Raw genomic sequence first — 22,031 nt, forward strand, 5'->3', positions numbered from 1 at the left:
TGCCCAACTCACACCAGTGTGCCATTAGGTTTGGATCCATTCCCCTCTTAACACACAAATGATAACATAGGACGGTTTATCTTTTAAAAAAAATCATCTCTTTGTCTTTTGAAGTACATTTTTCCATTTGTTCTTCCAACTACTGATTTAAAAATTCTTCAGAATGTTTTCTGTTTCCCTGGATAGAACTTTGTCCAGCATATTATCTAAAAATTTGGACGAGCCTTTGACTTCCTGATAGTGTAACAGAATCCTCTAAATACACCCAGAAATCTACACTGATGTTTCTAATGTTATAGATTATCCAGTTGGTTAGAATTTTTAATGGATTATCTTGGTGCTTTATGCTTTTTATTTCAATAATAGGTGTTGGTGGACAGATGGTCCATGAGAAAGTGGGGCCAGTTATTAACAAGTTTGTAGGCTTGATTTTATTTTTCTTAGACATGTTCACATGTACGTGGGTATATATAAAAATTGAGGAAATTACTGCTAGAAAGAACTCCATATTCCTTTTTATTTATTAATGGCAAAGGCAGGCTGCTTTTCTCATGAGGAAGTCGCTCATGAATTTTCATTCAAAATAGTAAATTAGTGACCACACTTTAATATGTTTAGAGTGGAAAGGGATTCTACATGCAACTGTGCATATCAGATTCCATGTCTGGAAAGCTGCATTTTATTCTTTGATGATATTATGATTGGAGATATAACAGGCACCACTATTATATCTCCCTTCTGTGCTTATATGACACATGGAGTAGAGGATGATGGGAAATTCTGATCTATTATTAGTATTTTACTTCAGTAAAATACTTAAACTTTATTTTTGCAAGATTTTGTTACCACTCCTTTACGTGTCTTTTTTGAAAGCCAGAGGCAAACTTTCCTAGGCAAATAATGTGAACAGCGAACACTTAGTGAATATTTGGGGAAGGAATCAATATGCTAAAGAAGCTAGGAAAATTGGATCATTTAATAGAACTCCCAATATAGACAGGTGGTATTTCAGGAACCAGTCTGGTGTTTTTAGATGTCCTAGTGTGAATTAACATTAGGCATACAAAAGATGTATTCTTAAGTGCCCCAAAATACACACACACACACACACACACACAGAATTACTCAGCCTTAAGTTGAAAACCTGTGAGGACTTTTAGTGTTATCTATTTTTTTCAACCAATAATTGCTCTATTTTGATGATTTCTTAATTTGGTTGTCTGTTTTCATCAAAATTCCTTAGTGAGTCCAGTTGAAATCTCATATATTCACACACACCTCCCATTGATTTCACTTGGGTGAAACTTTATCGTTTAAGCAAAGTTTAAGTTGAAATGTTGAGTTAATGATGCTCACTTTAAATACCAAAGGCTGAATGTATTTATGTATTCAAACACTTAGCTAGTCAAATATAACTCCCATCAGGGTTTAGAGGAAAGATTATTTCTTAAACTATACTGGCCTCACAAGTAATATATTACCATCAAATCTGCAGAAAAATGATACTAAATAAGGTTGTTAGTATTTTTTTACTTATAAAAGCCCTGGAATCTTTTTTAACCTTAAATAAGGCAAAGTAAAATAGTGGGCAAGATGTTATGAAATACTTAGAGCAATTACCCATAGTACTTAAACCTAAACTTAAAAATAAAGACTAAAGAAAAATTTCGCACATCTATTTCTCTATAGCCTTGTCTGTTTAGATGCTTAAACTATAAAACAAATACATTTATAATTCTATATTTGTCTAAGAAAAACCGACTTCAAGTTAGAAGACTTTTCTCCCCGTAACATGATTAAGCTACCTACATCAAAATGTCCAACTCCTTTATTGTGAACCCATTTAAGATCAAGTGTATGGCAAGTTAAATAAAAATTATCAAAAAGAATACATTTTGGTTAAATGTTTGCTTTATAATGCTTTCATAGAGTATATATGAATTTGCTTTATAACACTTTCATAGAAAATGTAACATATTCATAGAGTATTAAAATGGTATCCCTAACAGGCCTTTTAACATCTAGGAGATTACAAATGAGAGTGAATGCATTGACATAAACCCAAGCGCAATTACAAAGAAAATTTTATAAGGAAAGTCCCTCCAAAAGGGACTCATAGTTCTTATATTTGTATTCCTATAAGATTATAAGCTACTCGCCACAATTTTAATCACCTCTCTCCCTTCAAAAGAGAGAGATGAGAGCAGTTGTCACGAGAAATTCAAGAGAAGATCCTGGTTCTGAATTCAGCTGATAGAATCAGCATATTCTCCAAGGCAATATAGAACTGTTAACTAGTTCTGCCCTACCCTTGATAGATTCATTTGTTCATGATCTTTTCTGTTTTCCTGTGGAGTAGCTGGAACTTTTCCTGGAGCACATTGTCTTTTATAAAATCACTCAAAAAACACATCTTTGCAGGTAATATAAATGTAAGAAAGTAAACTCTTTCCTTACCTAAGAAGTTTCCTGTAATAATGGGGACATTAAATTGTGGTCATTTCAGAATCTTTCAAAAGCACCTACAAAGAAATTCAATAATTTATTTCCGATTTGCCACTGTTTTTTTTTTGAGACAGAGTCTTGCTCTGTCACCCAGGCTGGAGTACAATGGCATGATCTCAGCTCACTGCAAGCTCTGCCTCCTGGGTTCAAGCAATTCGCCTGCCTCAGCCTCCCAAGTAGCTGGGTCTACAAGCATGTGCCACCACGCCTGGCTAATTTTTGTATTTTTAGTAGAGACGGAGTTTCGCCATGTTGGCCAGGCTAGTCTCAAACTCCTGACCTCAGGTGATCTATTTGCCTGGGCCTCCCAAAGTGCTGGGATTACAGGTGTGAGCCACTGTGCCTGGCTTTGATTTGCCACTGTTATATGTTTGATTTCACTAAATGTGGAAAAATCTCAGGTCTTTTCCAACTTGTGGATTAACACATGGCCAAGAATCTGAAATCAGGCACAAATACTTTTAAGAAAAAAGTTTTTGTCTTCTGTTTTGAGACTTTGTGAGAATTTGTTGTTTAGCACATTGGTGCTCATTGGGTACCAATGAAACAAAATGTGGTACCAAGGCATTTGCTGTATCTAACAAACCAAGTATTAAGTCTAAATATTCTCAGCTAGGATGAAAACAAACTAGACTGGATAGAGGGTATCTGTATTAGGTTCATTTGGTACTTGCAGGTCTCCAGTGTAGACTGTTTGAGAAAAAGTCTTAAGTGACTTTTGTTCCAAGGCCCATGATAAGGAGAATAATAGAAGGAAACAGTTCAATAGATATAAATGCATGCTAAAAAGCCAGTGAAAAAATTTCCATGCTTCAGAGCATTTTATTATTTTATATATTTTTTAATTTATTTGAAAACTATTCGTTAATAATTTTCATGTTCATAAACCTCCTTTATCTTTCACTATAAAAAGAGGAGGAGGTGAAAGGAAGGGGAAGGCAATTAACATTGATTTAACATCTACTACATATAATCATTTTAAGTAAGTGAATTTACCATTTTAATTTAGTAAAAACAAAATCTCACGTAAAGAATGAGTAAAGCAGCCTGTTCATGTTGCACTGGTTGTATTGGTATTGGTCTTTGGCGATGAGATACTATTATGTCTGCTGACACATGCTGCTTTTCTGAAGTCATTCTTGCCCCACTGAAGGTTTTTGGTTTCTTTATCTAGATTCATTTATCATCATTCACCAGGGACTATGCTGAACACTGAGGATGCAAAGATAATAAATTCATCTCTTGCCCTTGAATTTCTTAGTCATAATCAAAATTTCTTTTTCGGTGGTACACATGTATGAAAAAGAAACAAGCTTCTTTTCTCTTGCCGAGTGATCATTTTTGAGGCACCCTACACTCACACTTTCCTAGAAAAGCAAGAAAAATACTTGCTTTAAGATCAGAGTTCAGGCTCTTAGATACATTATAGCCTCTCTAATAAATTAGCATTCTCTTTAGGAAATACTCTCTTGGGATCAATGCTCTGTTTTTCAGATTTTCTATTCATCTCCATCCTTTTCTCCAAGATGACATCTGAGCATATAGGGATTTACATGATCTTGCAATTCTGGGGTGCAGTGGAGTCTCCTGGCTTAACACAGTGCTTAGGTACAGTCTGGCTGGGCTTATTGAAATGGGTCTTGTCAAGGATATTAGGAGGCTTCCTCCCACAGAGGGCTGTAGCTGGTCTAGCTTATGTTGTTACCTCTTGGCTTGGTCAGGGCCCGGTGGTATTTCTTGCTGACTAAGCCTCAACTCAGCCCTCACTGACCCTGCCAACTCTCTGTGGTCTGGATTCAGAGGCCCACCTGGCTCTCCTTTTGTTGGGGAGAGGCCGTCATTGTGCCTTTGTTGTCATGGCAATGCCTCTGTCAAGTTCACCAGCTGACCTCTCAAGAACCTTGGAGTCTCTTCTTGGGAGAATGAGAGAACAGAGCAAAGAGAATTCTAACCGAAGATCTTTCTCTGTCTACAACATCCCCACTCCAGGTTATTGTGGGGACAATATATGAGGCAATTTCCTCGCAGAGTTCTGACCAGGAAATGAAGTTGACATCTTTATGCTTTGGGCTTTTTTCTTAACCTGTCTCACATGCCTCCTTTCTAGGTCTTAGGCCAGGAGGGAGGAGAACACACATCTGAGCACCTGCTCCTCCTGCCTTATTCTTTTTTATTCTCCAAATCCTCTGACATGGAGAGGGTGAGCTTTCTCTTCCTTTCCCCTTTGCTTTAATAATTCCTTGAATCATATACTCTTCTAATTTTGTGGGTGGCATTCCACCTTTTCTGTCTTTATGATTAAAATATAGGAGGGTGCAAGGAGAGAGAAATAGCGACTGTAATTCAGGAAGTATTTCTAAATGGTTATACCTCTCACTTAAGGAAATGTTTATTAGTTATTCCTTATTAGTCACAGAGTCAATAAAGAAAACCAGATGGTTTATTTTTTATTTGTCTCTTTTATAGTGGTCGGGTTTTGTTTTGTTTTAGTATTTTGAAATGGGATGCTAGTTCAGATTTCACATATATGCTGGAGGTCTTTGCTACTCAAAGTGTGGTACATGGGGCCAGGCGCGGTGGCTCACACCTGTAATCCCAGCACTTTGGGAGGCCGAAGCGGGTGGATCACAAGGTCAGGAGATCGACACCATCCTGGCTAACACGGTGAAACCCCGTTGCCACCAAAAATACAAAAAATTAGCCTAGCGTGGTGGCAGGCCCCTGTAGTCCCAGCTACGCAGGAGGCTGAGGCAGAATGGCGTGAACCCGGGAGGTGGAGCTTGCAGTAGGCGGAGATTGCACCACTGCACTCCAGCCTGGATGACAGAGTGAGACTCTGTCTCAAAAAAAAAAAAAAAAAAGTGTGGTCCATGGTCCAGAAGTGTTGCCAACACTTGTTAGAAATGAAGAATCTCAAGCCCCACCCTAGAACAGTTACTGAATCAATACCTTTATAACAAGATGATCAGTTGCACTGTATGTGCATTTTAGTTTCAGAAACACTGCTCTAGGCCACCATAGCCTTATAAAGGTTTTAACTACATCAACTATAACCATCATTGGCATTCAGTAAACATTTATTAATAAACTCCACATGTTAGCCAATGTTGATCCTTGCCCTTGGGTGCTTATAGTTCTAATCAAGGACCTTTATAATTATGATAAAGTAATTGAAATAAAATAGACAATCCTAGATCTATTCCCCCCCTACCCCATCACCAGGCACACCTTAAATTTTTTGACAGATCTATTAAGATTAAATTATAAGTTCTTAAAAGTAGATTTTCATTTTCATGGAAAGCAGTCATTTAATGTACAGAGACAAGAACAGGTAGTAATAAAATACTCAATTGAAAAATTCAGATTCATACCTGAGGCTGCTGCCTCGTTAGTACTGATAGGGTTTTGCTCAGTTACAATTTGACAAGACTGTAGGATTTCTTTTAGTGGGGTGATTTTGGGGGGTAAAGGACAAAGTCATAGTTTTTCATTCTTTACTTTCATTTTCAGATCACAGTGTTTTAGAAGAATCTGGGCTTTACTTATTCACCAGGCTTTCAATAGAGAATCACATTAATCCTTTTAAGCTCCTTATTCTAATGATTTATTTTGTTGAAAACCATAGTGATCCTCCTTTGAATTTTAATGATTGCTGGCTATTCAAAGATTCATTGTTTTGACTTCCTGTCCTTACCTTTGTTTCCTACATGTCTGTGGGGAACACCTGTCTAATACTGGATCTGCCACTGGTTCTCACTGGCTTACCAGAGTCACTCAAGCCTATCTCTGAGTGTTAAGCTGAAATGCTGACTACTCATCCATAACAATAAATGTAGGATATATGTTTGCAGAGATAGGCAGATAGACAGCAGAAGGACAGATAAATGATTGAGTGATTTCCCAGTGAAAACAGTATTTTGGATCTGATAGTATATATCAATATATTTGGATCTGATAGTGATCATTATGGAGAAATTAGTTAAATTGTTATTCTTAATCATAAATCTATTAGGATGTAATATCTATAGAAAATCTAGTAGAGGAGAAAGGGGTCCAAATTTTGAGGGTGCTGTTCTTACCCAAAATTCGGGACCATGTAACCTTCTACAAGTCACTGACTCTCTATTTCTCAGTCTATTAAATGGCAGTGCTCTTTTTTAAGGATGCAGTGGTGATCTTTTTGTTCAAGTGCTGCAAATCCTCAGAAAGGGTTAGCAAATGGAAATAGCCATAACATGTCTTAGGTATGAGCACTGGAATTGCATATTATGTTTTCACAATCTAAGAGGTGGCTGTGTTGCAGTTTTGAGTTTCTATTTTGCCCACTGTGTAAACAACATAGAAATTTTCTCTTCTCTTTTTGTAGATATCACTAGGAACATCATGGGTTTTCAAGAATATATTATTATAATATGAGATTTTAACAACTACACTCTATGCGTTTTGTGCCTTATCTTCAGGCTTCTGGACTTTGATTCAGAATATCAGGAGCTCTGGGATTGGCTGATTGACATGGAGTCCCTTGTGATGGACAGCCACGACCTGATGATGTCAGAGGAGCAGCAGCAGCATCTTTACAAGGTTAGAGCTACCCTTCCTGCCTTTACCTTGCTGTGGAAGATCTGATTAGCCTGACAAGTCTCTCTCTCTCTCTCAGGATATCTTTTCGTTCATTGTATGTATCATGGTGTCTATTAGAATTCCCTTCCCTGTCCCCAAACTCATTTCCATCCCTTGTGTGCTGACAGGCTGCACCGACATCATAATTGCAAGAAAGTTCCCTTTATCACATTCTATTTGCTGTAATTCTATAGAAGGACAAAGATTTATCTTCAAGATGAATAGCAATAAATGAAACTGCATTCATAAATAGACTGAACCAAAATGAAGGATAAATGGACTAGTAACATTTAACAAAACGTGGTACGATTGGAGCACTCAGGTGGAGTCTATCTACCCCTCAGATCTTCCCAGGGAAAAAAGAAATTTGCCTTTGGTTTGGCTTGCTGCTGCCAAAGTACAGGGCTCATCCAATTTAATGTTTATTAGTGATACATAGAGCAGACGTTGTCAAATTAAGTCAATACATTTCCATGTGATTTAAGAAAACTGGCTTGAAACTCATGTATTGATTGCAGGCAATCCATCTAATAACTATCTATATTGTTTTCCATGTCTGCTAATTCACCCTTAACCTACTGTATTTTACCAATTCTACTTAAATAGTCTTAGCAGTTCTTATAAAGCAATCATGTGATTTTGCCTAAAAGAAAAAAAAAATGGTTGCAGGATTCACAGTGCCTGAAAAAGCTGTCAGAGGGAGGGAAGAGGGACTTTCCACTGAAATATCAGACTGCAGTAAATCTTCCTCATTTAGGCAATTTTTATTGGAGTAATTCTGACAGTTGTCATCCTTGAATTGCTTTGAGCATATGGCATATTTCAAAGAGCAGATTGTGAATCATAAAAAATAAAATTAATAACTAACCACAGAATCAGCAACAGTATAATGACAAGAAACAACTACCTTCTAGTTTTTAAAAATTTCTTATAGAATAAGAAGTACATTCAAGGTCAAATAAAAGTTGCCTTCTTTCTTCTTCAATGTTATCATTTTATATTACCGTTCTTTAATAAATTATTTTAACTTTTACCTCCTCTAAAGAGAGATATTTGTACTTTTCAAGGGTTTGGTTGACTTTAATTAGTGTCCCCTAGGAATCATCTCAGTTAAGAGAAGATATAAGCTCCCCAGGGACCCAGCAAATGGGGACATTTTATTCTCTAAAGAATGCAGTCCAACCTTAATTGAGTTTGTTGACTGTTAGCTGTTTCCTGTATGGATAGCTGTCCACGTTAACAACACAGCTATCTAATATATCTTCTGGCATAACATATTGTTACAGTAACAATCTCAACCTAATTTAACAAAAACTAGATGACTTCACATTTCACATCAGGATCAGGAATTACATATGAAAACATGCATATAAATCTATGTTAATTTAGTGATAGAAAAATATTTTATCCCTTAGACTTAAGTATTAAAAATTGAGCCAAATGGGAAAAATATAAAAGGTTACCTAACCATAAGCCATTATCTTGGACTTTATTGCACTCATGATGCCAAATAATATTTCTTTTCTTCTTGATGCATTTTTTATTTTGCACATAAGCCACTGTTTTTTCAGAAACAGTGCTATTCTTTGTCAAAATCACATTCATATAATTTACATCACAATTAATAGGAAATCATTGAACAAAAATGCAGTCTTCTTTTTTCTTGCAGTTTCCTTATAAGCGCTTTGCCTGAAAATTCCCATTCTGGCATATCGAAGGCCATTATTCCACCCACTCAGAACTTCTGGGTTATAGTATTTTTCCAAACATTTTCTGTACTGTGATTTTTCATTTGTGACTCACGTCCTGTCACCATTCTTCTGCTTTTAGGTGCTTAACATAGCTCTGCTCATTAGACCAGCACTAACTTTGCATTTGGCTTATAAGCAAAATTAAAGATTGAGTTAGAAACCAGTAGAAAATGCTGCAAGTCTATAGGGTCTTTCTTTATGTGCACTCCCAAATTATTCCAGAGGCTTGGAAGCCTCCAGAATAACCCTGAGGATATTGACTGAGGAGTCATGTAGAACTTCAGGTGGCTCCTAAATTAGAAAAACTGATGAGAAGAATTAATTTCATGTCTTCCCAAGAATCCTCAGGGATTTCCAGGTTAAGTCAACATTGTCAATATCCTATTCCTCTGTTTTAATCTGCTTTTCCAGGAATCAACTGAACTGATGCCTTGAGAAAGGGGTATTTATGGTCTGTTGATCATAGAGACCCCTGAAGGAATAAAGCTTTGCAATTGGTGCCCAGGCCTTGCTAGATTTTAAATACAATTTGAGACTACCTTATTTATCTCTAATCTTTGTATTTGTTGACCCCAAAAGATACCAGTGCTTTATTAACCTTTTTAATTAAGGGCACCATTGACATTTAGGGCAAAACAATTTTTTTTTTTTTAGTTTGTGGGCCTATCTTTTACACTACAGAACATTTACTCTTCATGTTCCCCACTCATTGTGACAACTCAACAAGACCTCCCAACCCATTTTACAGCATTTCCCAGTCCATCTCAACATATCTATACCATCTTTGTTTCTTAAAATAGTTATATAATACCAAAGAAAATGCCTTAAAGTTGTACTGTAAACGCTGTTGAACAAACACCTTATACAGCTGATATTGAACCAACAGTTGTGAGTTTAAAAATCAAGGATGAAAATGAAGCTCATCATCCCTAGTATTAATGAAAAGGATGAGGTGAAACTTTTAAGGGAGATCTTCAGCTGAGTGATGGCAAAAATCCTAGGAAACTATAGAGTAGGACTGAATCTTTATTCCTTCTATTAGAGCATTTAAAACCTTTGTTCTTCTCTCCCTGGGTGTCTCTCTGTATTTCATCACTCAACCCCTTTCCTGGAGTATTTATGCCCAAACCCTGACTCATGCATTTATGAAGTCCTAGGTTGATCCCCAAGGTATGCGTTTAGAAATGTCAGGTTAGATAAAATCTAGTAAGATGCTAGTCAGTGAGAGTGAAGCTTATTTAGCTTTTTCAACATTAGGCATTACCTTCCTGACTTTACCTATATATTTTTATATCCTGATCTGCACTAGAAAATCAGCTAGCCTTACCTCCTAAATATGAAACTACAGATTGTATGAAATACAGAAACCCTAGACTATCCACTCAGCAGATATCCTGAGTAGAGCATCTATTGTGATATTTAGGCTATCTAAAGCCAGCAAAATACACAAGGAACTTATAAAGACAAATAATTGGATTTAATGGGCAAAGACTACATTAGTACAACTTGACATAATTCAGAAACCTTAATACTGCAATGGGCTATAAAGTGGACTTTCTATTTAAACTATTTCTTGTTATTTTTATATTGTTAGAAATTTAAGATCATTTTTTGAGTTAATTTTAAACTGCAGTCTCAAGAGCAACCTAATTCCTATTAAAAACTAACCATTCCCTTAAATATACTTTCTTCTTTGTTTTGAGACAGCGAGTTATACTGCCAGTGACTTCCCTTCCCCCTTATCTGTCTTGCTCTACCTCTGAATAGGAGCCTCCTATATCTATTTTCTAATGAACATTGGCAATATCGTCAGCCTAGAAAACACATATGTAGTCTTTTCTCATTTTTTCTTCCTCAACCTGAGAATTACCTCGAAGGAGAATTTGCACCCACCCTCTCATTTTCTTTCTCTTCATTCCTCCTATCTTCCTAAGTAGGACAATTTAATTTCTCAAAAGTAACCACTATGATTTTGAAAGTTCAGCTCCTATTTGGACTAGAGTTACGATGCCAGAATTCATAATCACAGGGAGCTGTCACTCTGCTGGTCTGCATGCGCATTAGCTATTAATGGAGAAGTATTTAAAACCCACTTGTGAAGGAAAAGCTCCATTTTTTCATTTCTACAGATCAAAGTTGGCATTATTCTTGGGCTCGGGGAAGCTCATGACACCTCCTCCCCCATCCTCTAAGTGTTATAGACTGAGTGACCTAGAAGCATTTCAACGATTGGGGAGTTATAGCTCAGACTGCTGCTGTTGCTGCTGCACTGTCCTTCCTAGCAGGTACAGCTGACTTTGTAGTATGGTGAGGGTGTGCCCTATCAGAGGCTTCTTACCTATGCACAAAGGACTTCCAGTTCGCTGCTACCTACAGAGCACAGGTGACAGATCTCCTAGTGATCCTAAGTTGGTCTGGAGTTCCAGACTCCAAGGGTTAATTTCAAGGGCCAAATCCAGAAGTTGCAGCCTGGTGATTATTGTTATAATTGAACAAGAGTTTTCAGATAGTATGAAGCTCACTGAAACACACCACTTATATATTTGTTCCTTGAACGATAGCTTACCTGCTCCTCATCAATAAAATATTAGATTATGGTCATGGGCCGCATAACAAGATTTTTGGCCTTTGATAGACTACATATGCAATGGTTGTCCCGTAAGGTTATAATACTATATTTTTACTGTACCTTTTCTATATTTACGTACACACATACTTACCATTGGGTTACAGTTGCCTACAGTATTCAGTATAGTAACATGCTGTACAGGTTTGTAGCCTAGGAGCAATCGGCTCTACCGTACAGCCAGGATGTGTAATAGTCTCTACCATCTACTCTATCATCTAGGTTTATCTAAGTACACTCTAGGATGTTCACACAGTGACAAAATCATGAAACACTGCTTGGATGGAGAGCAGAAAGTGAGGTGAGGAGAAAGGGAGAGATTATAGCAGTGATACACATTTCTCGGAACATACCCCGTTGTTAAGCAACATGATTTGTACATGATTTATAAAGGGTTAAAAATAACTCTTCCAGCTTAAAAATACTACTAAATAAGTATCCAATTCAACTGAGATCTTTGTACTTTCAGAGAATTTATACTAAAGATTTTGTACTTAATTTTGAAGGTTAGTTACTCATATGGCTTCATTCACATAAGTCCAAACATGTCCTCTGTGTAAAAGGAAGAGGATCATTCATTTATATAATACAATGGCTACTAAACAGATCAATTACATTTTTACCCTGCTATGAATTTGAGGTTATTTGTAAGAATCAACATGAAAATAATATAAATATTTTAAAAACATAAATACAAATCAGACTGGAGAAAATATACATAGACTAGAAGCTGCATCTGTAAGAAGAGTTAATATGCCTGTATATAAACTGTAAAGCCCTGCACAGTTACTAAAACATGATCCCAATGTTATATTTTGAGTTTCCTGGTAGTGAAAGCAAAGAGGGAAATGTGTCCAATTGCAAAATGTATACTTTCTATAAGAAAAAGAGATAATACTTCCTTTGAAGAAATTTTGTTTTGATACTTAGATGTGAAAACATTTTCTTTTAGGATTTTTTTTAAATACAAGGGCTTAGAATGGTATGGTAAATAAATTTCTAACCATAATAATTATTAAATATAAATACGTGTGGAATAGAATTAGAAATTCTGAGGAATAGGAAATATAGAGGACAAGAAGAAATATGGAACATAGTTGACTTGCTATTTTATAACTATTGATATCAAAATGATGTTGTCATAGATGTGAACTGATCTCAGAAAACAGATTAATCACACTATTCCTGTATTTTATAAATTCACACATTTCAGCTTTCTGGAATAGCTCTCTTTTATTTTGTTCTGGACCAAATTGATCTAACTAATTTCAGATGTGATTTGATATGCTTATGACTAAACTTGAGCCCCTAAAAGTGTAATGTTAGGTTGGTTCACGGTCCAGGTCACAGTAGCTAAACTTGAAATAGAAGAAAATTCATTAACTTTTTTAAAAAAAATTCACATGGTGGTGTACAGAATAGAAGGACATGTCCAAAAATTAAATTCTGTTAATTAGGCCTTATATTGGAATTTCAGTGTTGAGTGTTACGTCTCTACCCTGATGTTCAAAATGAAACAAATTACAGTTATTGAAGCAGTCAAGGTAAAAATGTACTAGATATATCAGGCACAAGAATTTAATGGTAATTTTTTACCTCTTTTCCTGGTAGATTAATTGTATAGCTTAATTGTATGTTAGATTAAAACTCCATTAAGATAAGAAGAATATGCTTAAATTCATTATAATATTTCAAATAACATTATCTGGTCATTTAAAAAGTGATCAGAATAGAAAGATCTAGACTGTCTCCACTGCTTATCTAGAAATGAATTTGTTGTTTCATTTTTATTGAAGTTTGAAAAGTCCTTAGATTAACTGTCATACTAATTTGAGCTTTGATGAATCAGTGTTTGCTATGAATACTTGAACATATTTTTTTTTCCTTTTTTTGAGAGAGGGCAAAACTTATCCTGAAAATGTTTAGGGGAAGAAAAGGTAGATGAATGTGGTTTCTCAACAATGTTTGAAACACTGTTCATGCTGGAGCCTGTAATTCCTATTTGAATCACTTCTTTAAAAAGAAAAAAAAAAGATGTTAAGAGAATAGGATGCCAAGAAATAGTTGGCTGTGCGTGTGGAGGGGCAAGGAAGGGAAGCCCCGCCAGCAGTTTTTGTCTCTAGCGGGTAAGCTACTGTCCGGAAGGTGCGTTGGCCTCTGAGGCATTGTGCTGCTCCCTCTCTCCCTGGCCTGGCTGGCTCTGGCCTAGAGTGGATCAAACAAGCCGTGGGGAAAGTTCCCCTCATTTGCATCACTTCTAGACAGCCCTGTCGTACTCTTTGCTGACAGGAAATCACTGTCTTTGTCACCTTTTCTCAGGGCCCTCCTTTTGGCAGAGATGGGCCATGTGACCAGGCTCAGTCACAACAACAGGGCTGGCTCGGGACTCAGTGACATGTTTTCCTCAGCACTTCAATAAACGGGGTAGAGGAGTCAGTAGGAAATGAGTACATTAATTTTAGAGTGAAAAGATAATTAACACTTGAAGGACTAATGCTACAACCTATGGAATTATTATTCAAATTAAAGTTAATTTATCAAAAACTTGTGAAAACTATCTGCCCTAATGCAACTGTTTAAAAAAATAAAACTTGAATAGTAAGAGTTGGGCATGTTGGAGGCAGAGTGGGAAGAAGGCAGGGAGAGGGGGGCTTGGATGGAGAGTGGAGAGTGAGGGGAGAGAAAGGGAGAGAGGGAAATCATAGCAGGCATTAGCTATGTTTGAAAAAGCAACTTAAATGGGCTAAAACTTCAACATTTGGGACTGAAGGCTGGAGCACGTAAAACGCTTACTTAGATGATATGAATAGGACACTGGCAAACAAAAGCAGCAGTGTGCTCCTAGAAAACTGTGCTTAAAGGAGTTTCCTTGGCAACAGAAATGCAGTTCCAAAAGTAGACAGAACTTTCCTCAGAAAACATACTATTAATAACAACCTTCCGGAACAACTTGGAACAATTTGACGACTTGGCAATAATAATGCCAAGTGTTCTGCAAATTAATCTAACACATAACAGTTATGTTTCTCTTGCCTGTAATTCTGCTGGACCCTACCTAGAACTCATTGCTTTTAGCAGCACAAATGTGAAAAATATTTCTAAATGCCGTCACGGAAAAAGAAAACCAAAAGAAATGCTAGTGGCCAACAGTGGCCAATGATTGTATTCAGCCTTTTGGAATCTACTAAGAACTCTGAGTTCAATGAGATAAGTTTATTCCAATAAATGCTCCTATATTTACTATCTCATTGCAACAAAGAGGCTTCCACAAACAAAACTTGGTAAAGGGTTAACAGTCTGAGACTTGCTGTGATGTGAAGCACATCTGAGGCCATTGGTTATATAAATGTAATGCTCACTAAATATGTGCTGAGTGTTATTTTTTAAAGTATCATCATTTCTTGTTAGCCTGGAGAATAAACTAATCTTGGATGTACTTGGCCAACGGGAGTCATTTGAATTCTCCTGAAGGCTATCCGTTTGCCAGCCAAGAGAGGTAGAGTATTCCCCTCCTCTGACCTTTCTTGAATCCTTGGATCTAAAGGTTAAAAGTAATCAATATCTCATTGTGCTGCTTGGTTTCAGGGTAATAAGTAATAACCATCATGTTAAAATCCAAATGATTACAGATAGCACTTAAATTAGTTGACCTGTTTGGGAGATTTTTATTACTGCCAATCAGGATAATAATTAGAGTTTGCTAATAAAATTTTGGATTAAGTTGCAAAAAATTTCAGCCTTTAATTTTTTGAAAAATGACTTTTACTTAATTAGATGGGAATGTGTAGTATTTCCTCTTTTGTTAAGCTGATAGCTTTTGCTTTAGCCCCAGATATTTGTAGATTTCTTTCTAGTTTCTAGAAAAGAAAGTAGAGGAACATTTAAATTTCTAATAAGAAAAGGTTTTTGGATCACTGCCATCTTTGGCTCCTGAACTACTCAAAACTATGTATATGTTTCAGGTTAGTGACTTCATAGCAATGGCCCTCACCGACTTTTTAGCATGTCCTGTTTTTAAATTACTTATCTTTAGTGGTTATATTTATATTGGGGCTAATCTGGTTTGAGGCTGGCAAAAAATTATATGATGTATGATTAAACTTTACAGACAGCTATGGTATGAATGGGGTTATTTATTTTGTTTAAAAAAAGAGTATCAAAGTTTAAAGATGAAAACCAAGTATTATCATTGACAAAGGGGTATTAACATAAAAAAGATAAATGATAGGCTTAGTGTTCCATGTAATTACATCAGGAAGGCATTGGTTATCATAATTATAACCACAAGGAAGTGCGTAAGGTACATATGCTATTTAGTCTAAATAATTTGTCTTTTATCATCGTTCTAGTTTTTATAGTTTATTAGAACTTCTTGAATGTATTCCTAAAGCAGGAATGTGGGGCTAAAAGGTACCTAGGTAACATTTCAGTTATTTCAAAAGAAGTCCTGGTACCTGTTCAGAATAGATGGTAAGGCCCAAGGGAAAAGCTTTCCTATAGTGCTTTCACACATAAACTCATTAACTTCCTTTATGTTCTTATCTCATAACATTGTCTAACTTTGGAAAGAAGCAGATTTGTGGTTGTCCTAGGGATATCAATTTGGAGTATTAGGGAATTCTCCAACCCAGCTAGCCCCATTACCAGCTGACCATACTGCCTTTAATCCCATTCTTAAGATTCACTTCTTTGGGGTAAAGAAGAATGCACTCAACTGAATGCAGATATTCTGTGGGGAAGGCGCAGGAGAATGATATTGAATTAAATATCAATTTTAATATCTAGCTAAAATAGAAAGGCATTGGGAAGGGAAGAGAGTAGGTAGAGAGAAGAAATCCAGAAAAGGGAACAAAAACAGATGTTATCTTCTTCAACATTTGATAAAAAGAGAAGTGTGTTTATGTGTATGTATATGTGAGTATGTTTGTCTGGTATTGAGATGGGCGTAGGATAGAGGGAGAAAGAAACTTATCAAACATTAAGATTTTACTAATAAATTGGATTGTGTCAGTGCCCCATTCACATTATCTTATTTAATGCTCACGGGGATCTTGATTATTTTCCTTAATTCATAGACCCTAAGCCAAAAACATAAAGAGGTTAGGAGGCTAGCCTAAAAGGCACAGAATGTGTCCCTTAGTCAGGCTAGGCTAGGGTATGCCAAGATAACAAATATGCCCCAAATCTCAGAGCCTTAAAGCTGCAAAGATTTATTTCTCATGCACACTACATGTCCATCACATGTTGGCTGTTGGCTCTGCTTGGCATTGTCCTCACTCTAAGACTTAGGCTAATGGAGCAGCCACCATCTTAAATATTCCCTTACTATGGTGGAGAGAAAAGGGAGCTCTGGTGGGTCTCACTCTGGCCATTAAGCCTTCTACCCGGAAGAAACACATGTCAGTTCCACTCAAAATTTTTGGCCAGAACTAATTGCATGGCCACAACCAACTTCAAAGTAGATGGGGGAAATGCAGCCCTACCATGTGCCTGAAATGCAGAAAGCTAGAAATATTTGTTGAGCTGTACTAATAACTACCACAAGAACCAAGTAAGTTGGGGTTTGAACCCAATGTGGGTGGCTCCAATGCTCATGGTCTTTTGCTCGCCTGCTCATTGTTGCCCCATATCAGCTTCTCTACAACAGGTAGATTCTTGAAAGAACATTATTTCCTCCCTCTATATGAGCTTTTTGTGCTAAGATAGAAGAAAGAAATGTTAGGTGGTATATCTGCAAAGAAAAGATGATAGACTTGGGTTGGCTCTTTAGCTAATCATCAGGTTGTTCTATGAAAGCCCCCAAACTTTCTTAAGCACCTCAATACCCTGGGGAAGTATTGCCATGCTGAGCCTCAATGGGGCCTCCTGCATTTTGTTAGATTCAGGAAAGCTAAGGATGAAAATATTTATGCTTTCTGGGAGATGCACTAAAGGCAGCATTGCCCTCAGAGGATTCAGCCTCATGGATCCCGTTATGCCAAAGGAAGTTACTGAAGGAGGGTCCCCATGGAGAGATGCTCTATAGGTATATCATTTGCAGAAAAACCATTTTCCAGTCCTGTCGAGGAAGCAATTTCAGTTCTCAGAAACAAGAGCCTTCCTAAGCATATTTTTAATAATGTGGGCTTTTGTGAAACTCATACATTCTTAAACTAAGCACTTCTGTGACACTGTATCCCTAATGAGGCACACTGGGGTAAGCAAAGAAGGAAGGAGTGGTCTTCCTGCTGAACCTTGATTCATTTACATAAGACACAAAACACACAGACACACATACACACACATGCAAGCTAGGAAAGGAACAACCAGGCTAATGCTCTTATGGCCTTTGGGTTGATTTCAATTTCACTTCTAAAGTTTCTCAAACCACAGAGCTCTAGCCTTTCTCCAGAAGGATAGCTATACCCTACTGAAACTCATCTAAACTTACTATTTCAGCTGCTTTCCTAAGTAGTTGATTCCATATGCTTATAGACATTTACATAAAGAAAATGTGTGAATTTTAATATCCCCCTTGTCATCTCATTTTAGCCTTAAAAACTGGGAAGTTTGTGGAGGAAGTACACATACATAAAATGTGTTTATTCACATACATTTATGTGTGTATACATATATACATGTATACAAAGTATTAACTTATTTAATTTAAAAAAATCTTTCACCAAGATTGAATTTGAATGAAGCCAGATTCCTTGAATCAGATATGCTATAGTCCCAAGACATTTAAATCATGCATATATAAATAACTGTACAAAATTCCTTCATATATGCCAAGTTTCAGTCTGGAGCACATTTACATGTTACAAATCTTGGCATATTGGATTTTACAACCTTCATTACAACAGTATTATCCCTTTTAGTACTCAAAAGTGCCTCCCTGAGAAGGTTCTTCCTGGGGATTATTTAGCTGTGAATACTTGTTTATTAATTAAATGCATATTTTAAAATAATGATCATAAATATGGACTTAGTAGGCCAAATTTAAGAATGATTGATTATATTTTTTGTTAGACTTCACGCTCCAGGTGGAGGGTTTGTGTTATTTATTGATTATTTATTAATGTATCTCCAGTGCCAAGCACAGTGCCTGGCACTTAATAGAAACTCAATAAATATATGTTGAAACACGTATTTTCAACAAGGCTTATTCAATAGTTAATTAAACTCTATTAATCAGAACTATGCTATCAATTCATTACTTTTTCAACAGAACAATCTATTTTTATGCTGTGATAATTGAATGTAAAACTTTAGGTTCTTTTATATATAAAACAAAAATTTCTCTCCTTGCAAAACCAAAGTGCAGTAAAGACAGTTCCTAATAACAAGAGTACTCAGGCTTGGCCAGGTTGATATCAGGGAGAAAGAGGAAGTGGTAGGGAAAGAATAAGGCACAGAGGAAGGGAAGGACAAAGACACCCATGTCTGAGACATAAATGGTACAGAAATCCACAACTAATCACCATAACTCTATGGCTGGTCTCCAGCCTCTCAAACCATAGTATTCTCTGGTGTATTCTTGAATATTTAGATACATACGGATATGATTATTTATACATGTGAAGGTAACATGTGCTGTGCAAATGTGAAACCTAAAAATCAGACAATAGATGTAGGTGAATATGAACAGTAATTAGAAATGGTAGGTATAGAAGCACAATTTGTACTTGTACCATAGTTGGCAGGAGAGTTTATTGACATATTCATTGCAGAAAATTAGATATGACTTCAGATGAGTGTGTGCTTCCGAAAATGTCGTCAGGAAGGGAGTGAGGAAAACAAGAAGGGACTTGGACTTTGGCTGGCTCTTTAGTCCAAGTTTATGATGAGAGGGAGAGACACGTGCACATGAGAGAGAGAGAGAGAGTGAGCAAGAGAGGGAAAGAGAGAGAGTAAAAGAGTGACTTATCTTCCCAAAGCTGTAGCTAGCTAATTCAGAATATGGAAATTTAAAAGTTAAATGTCACTGCTCTAATACCAGGAGAGGGCTGAAACACTTTTGAAACTTTCTCCCACACTTTCATTTTTAAAAAGTTTTACACTATTCATAATTTTAAGAAATAATCATATATGGCCATTTGTCATTTTTTTTACTTAGTGCTTAATTGTGAACTTTAATGATTTTAAACAATTAAGAAAATGTTACAAGATGCATCATTTCAAATTAGCATCTGACAAAGATTTGTAATCACTTCACTTCTTGGCCCTCTTTGTGTCCACCTTGACATCCTTTTGGGTTTACTGTTTTCCCACTGAACTTTGTCCTTCCTCCTTAGCTTTCCTCAGCTGACATGCTACAATTTGAAAATATGCATGATAAACATTTCTGTCTGTATGATTTTTCTCTCCTCTCCCTCACTCTCATCTGCCTGGTGGTGCTAAAGACCCATTCTGTGAAGTAATGTCTTATAAACCAGGAGCCAAAATCCTCATGTTAACTTAAGTATAAATGAGTCTCTAGGGTTGAGCTAATTGAAATATTTTCTGTAACATGGAAATATCGCAAAAGAATTCAAATTTGGCTAGCATCTTATAATCCAAGTTTTGATGATAGTTTCACTAGGCTCCATCCGTCCAAGTTTGGGTTAGAAAAAGAAATAAAGTATGGAAACACTGTCAGAAGCCTTTTCTGTTTACAAAAAGATCCAGGGATACCATGAGTCATGCCAGAAATCTCATGTGACAGCCAGCTCTTGTGGGAGTTTTGAGCTCACCAAGTTCAGGAAATAGTTCCAGAAAGCTGATTGGAGCACAACATTTTTTTTTTTTTTATCTGAAGTGAATAATTGTGTTCCCTGTCTGCTGTCCACACTGCTGCTCAGAACTGTATCCTGCTGGGGTGGACATCTCCCCAGCGCTAGGTAATATTTGGCGCTCAGTAACTTTCTGATTTGAATCACCTACTTAATGATTCTTCTCCTGAATATTCCAAAGTTGATCTCTAAGAGATTTTGTACAGTTATTTAGTTCCATGGAAAGTGAGAATTTCAGTGGTGTTCCAGGACTGCAAGTACCTTGAAAGGACGTTCATTTCATTCCTTCTCTTTCAAGGATTGTTTTTATCCATTCCATATAGGAGAGAATTTGTCCTGCATTAAAAGATCTTTCCAGAGGGAATTCCACAGCCTTCCATTAAAGCGTTTAACTCTTCCTTTCTAGTGTAAATCCTCTCTGTTGGTGGTATTAATTGTCAAATCAACCAGAATCCATGCTCTGTAACTAGCTCTTCTGTTTTCTGTATAGTCACGTTTCTCAAGCTTTTGCAGTTTCAAGTTAGAAAATTTTTTGGTGCTCAAAGCTGGTTGGTGAAACAAATTTTTTTAAGTCATTTATTTCAGTTTCGTCTACACTCCATCTAACTGAAACCACTTCCATCCTCTTTTGTAGCAGAAAATATGCTAATATTGAAAGACTGCTGGTAAATCCATATATTTGAGAGGCTTTAACAAGCTCCATGGATTTCTCCATCAGGTTTCTCAACTACCTCTTATTAACAGTTAATAAAATACTTCATGGATGGTTTGGAAGAGGAATGTAGCCTGTCTGAGATGGTATGACTTACAGTATATGCCTTTAAAAAAATTTAAAAAGAAAAAGAACATGACATAAAAAATGGACCAAAAAAAAACCTCTTCCATTTAGGGACAGAGCTACTTCTTCTCCCAGTGGATACGTAATATATTATTTATGTAAGAGTGAGCATTGTGTTTTTGGCTCACATTCCATTTGGAGCATACACAATATGACAGTTTCCTTGGCTTATTGTTGTATATGTGGCTATCTATTTTTAATACATTGCTTTTGTCTCTTTTTCATGCTTGCTTACATCTGTTGTTATGAAAACTGACATAAAGTTTTTAAACATAAAAGAAGTGATGGAGAAAAAGATGTTAAGAGACAAACAACATTTCAAGGGAACATGAGGTGGAGAAACAGGAGCAGATTCACCACTGATGGAAACCGAAAGCAGCCTCCGCAAGATAAATGGGAGGGAGGGTCAGAACAAGGGTGTGCAATCACAGAGGAAAAAAATGGCCATGGCGCTACACAAAGCATTTCTAATGAGTGAGGCTTAGTGCCTTTTCCTCTAAATTATTGAAACATTTTAGGCTTCCGTTTTTAAACGTAGGAAGTAGGGATAATAACACCTACCTTGAAAGGTTGTTGTTAACGATTCTATGAAGTAATGTATATAGGGGCTTCACCTGGTCCTTGGTAAATAGTATGTGCTCAATAGATAAAACAGAATCGGGGCTGACAACTATGACCTGCAGGTCACATGCAGCCTACCACTCATTTTTAAAATAAAGTTTTATTGGAACACTGCCAGGCACATTCATTTATGAGATATCTATGTCTGCTTTTACACAATGGTAGAGTTGAGTAGCATGAACAGTGACCATGTGTCCAGCATGCCTAAACTATTTACTATCTGCCTCCTTACAGAAAATGTTTGCTAATCCCTGGTATAAATAATAACTACTATGGCAACACTTTAGGAATATCCATTATTTTACAGACTTGAATGG

General features: G+C 36.5%; 1 protein-coding gene across 3 annotated transcripts in view; it reads left to right on the plus strand.

Moving 5' to 3' along the window:
- The window catches only part of AKAP6 (A-kinase anchoring protein 6), a 621,223-nt gene that overhangs the window by 479,732 nt on the left and 119,460 nt on the right, over window positions 1–22,031 (plus strand). For all 3 annotated transcript variants that reach the window (XM_032179906.2, XM_058429369.1, XM_032179908.2), the window contains exon 10: window positions 6,966–7,086. In XM_032179906.2, the coding sequence (XP_032035797.1) occupies window positions 6,966–7,086 (121 nt within the window). The remainder of the gene's footprint in view (window positions 1–6,965; window positions 7,087–22,031) is intronic.

The sequence above is a fragment of the Hylobates moloch genome, unplaced genomic scaffold (assembly GCF_009828535.3).
Source record: "Hylobates moloch isolate HMO894 unplaced genomic scaffold, HMol_V3 SCAFFOLD_16, whole genome shotgun sequence".
NCBI classification, from domain to species: domain Eukaryota; kingdom Metazoa; phylum Chordata; class Mammalia; order Primates; family Hylobatidae; genus Hylobates; species Hylobates moloch.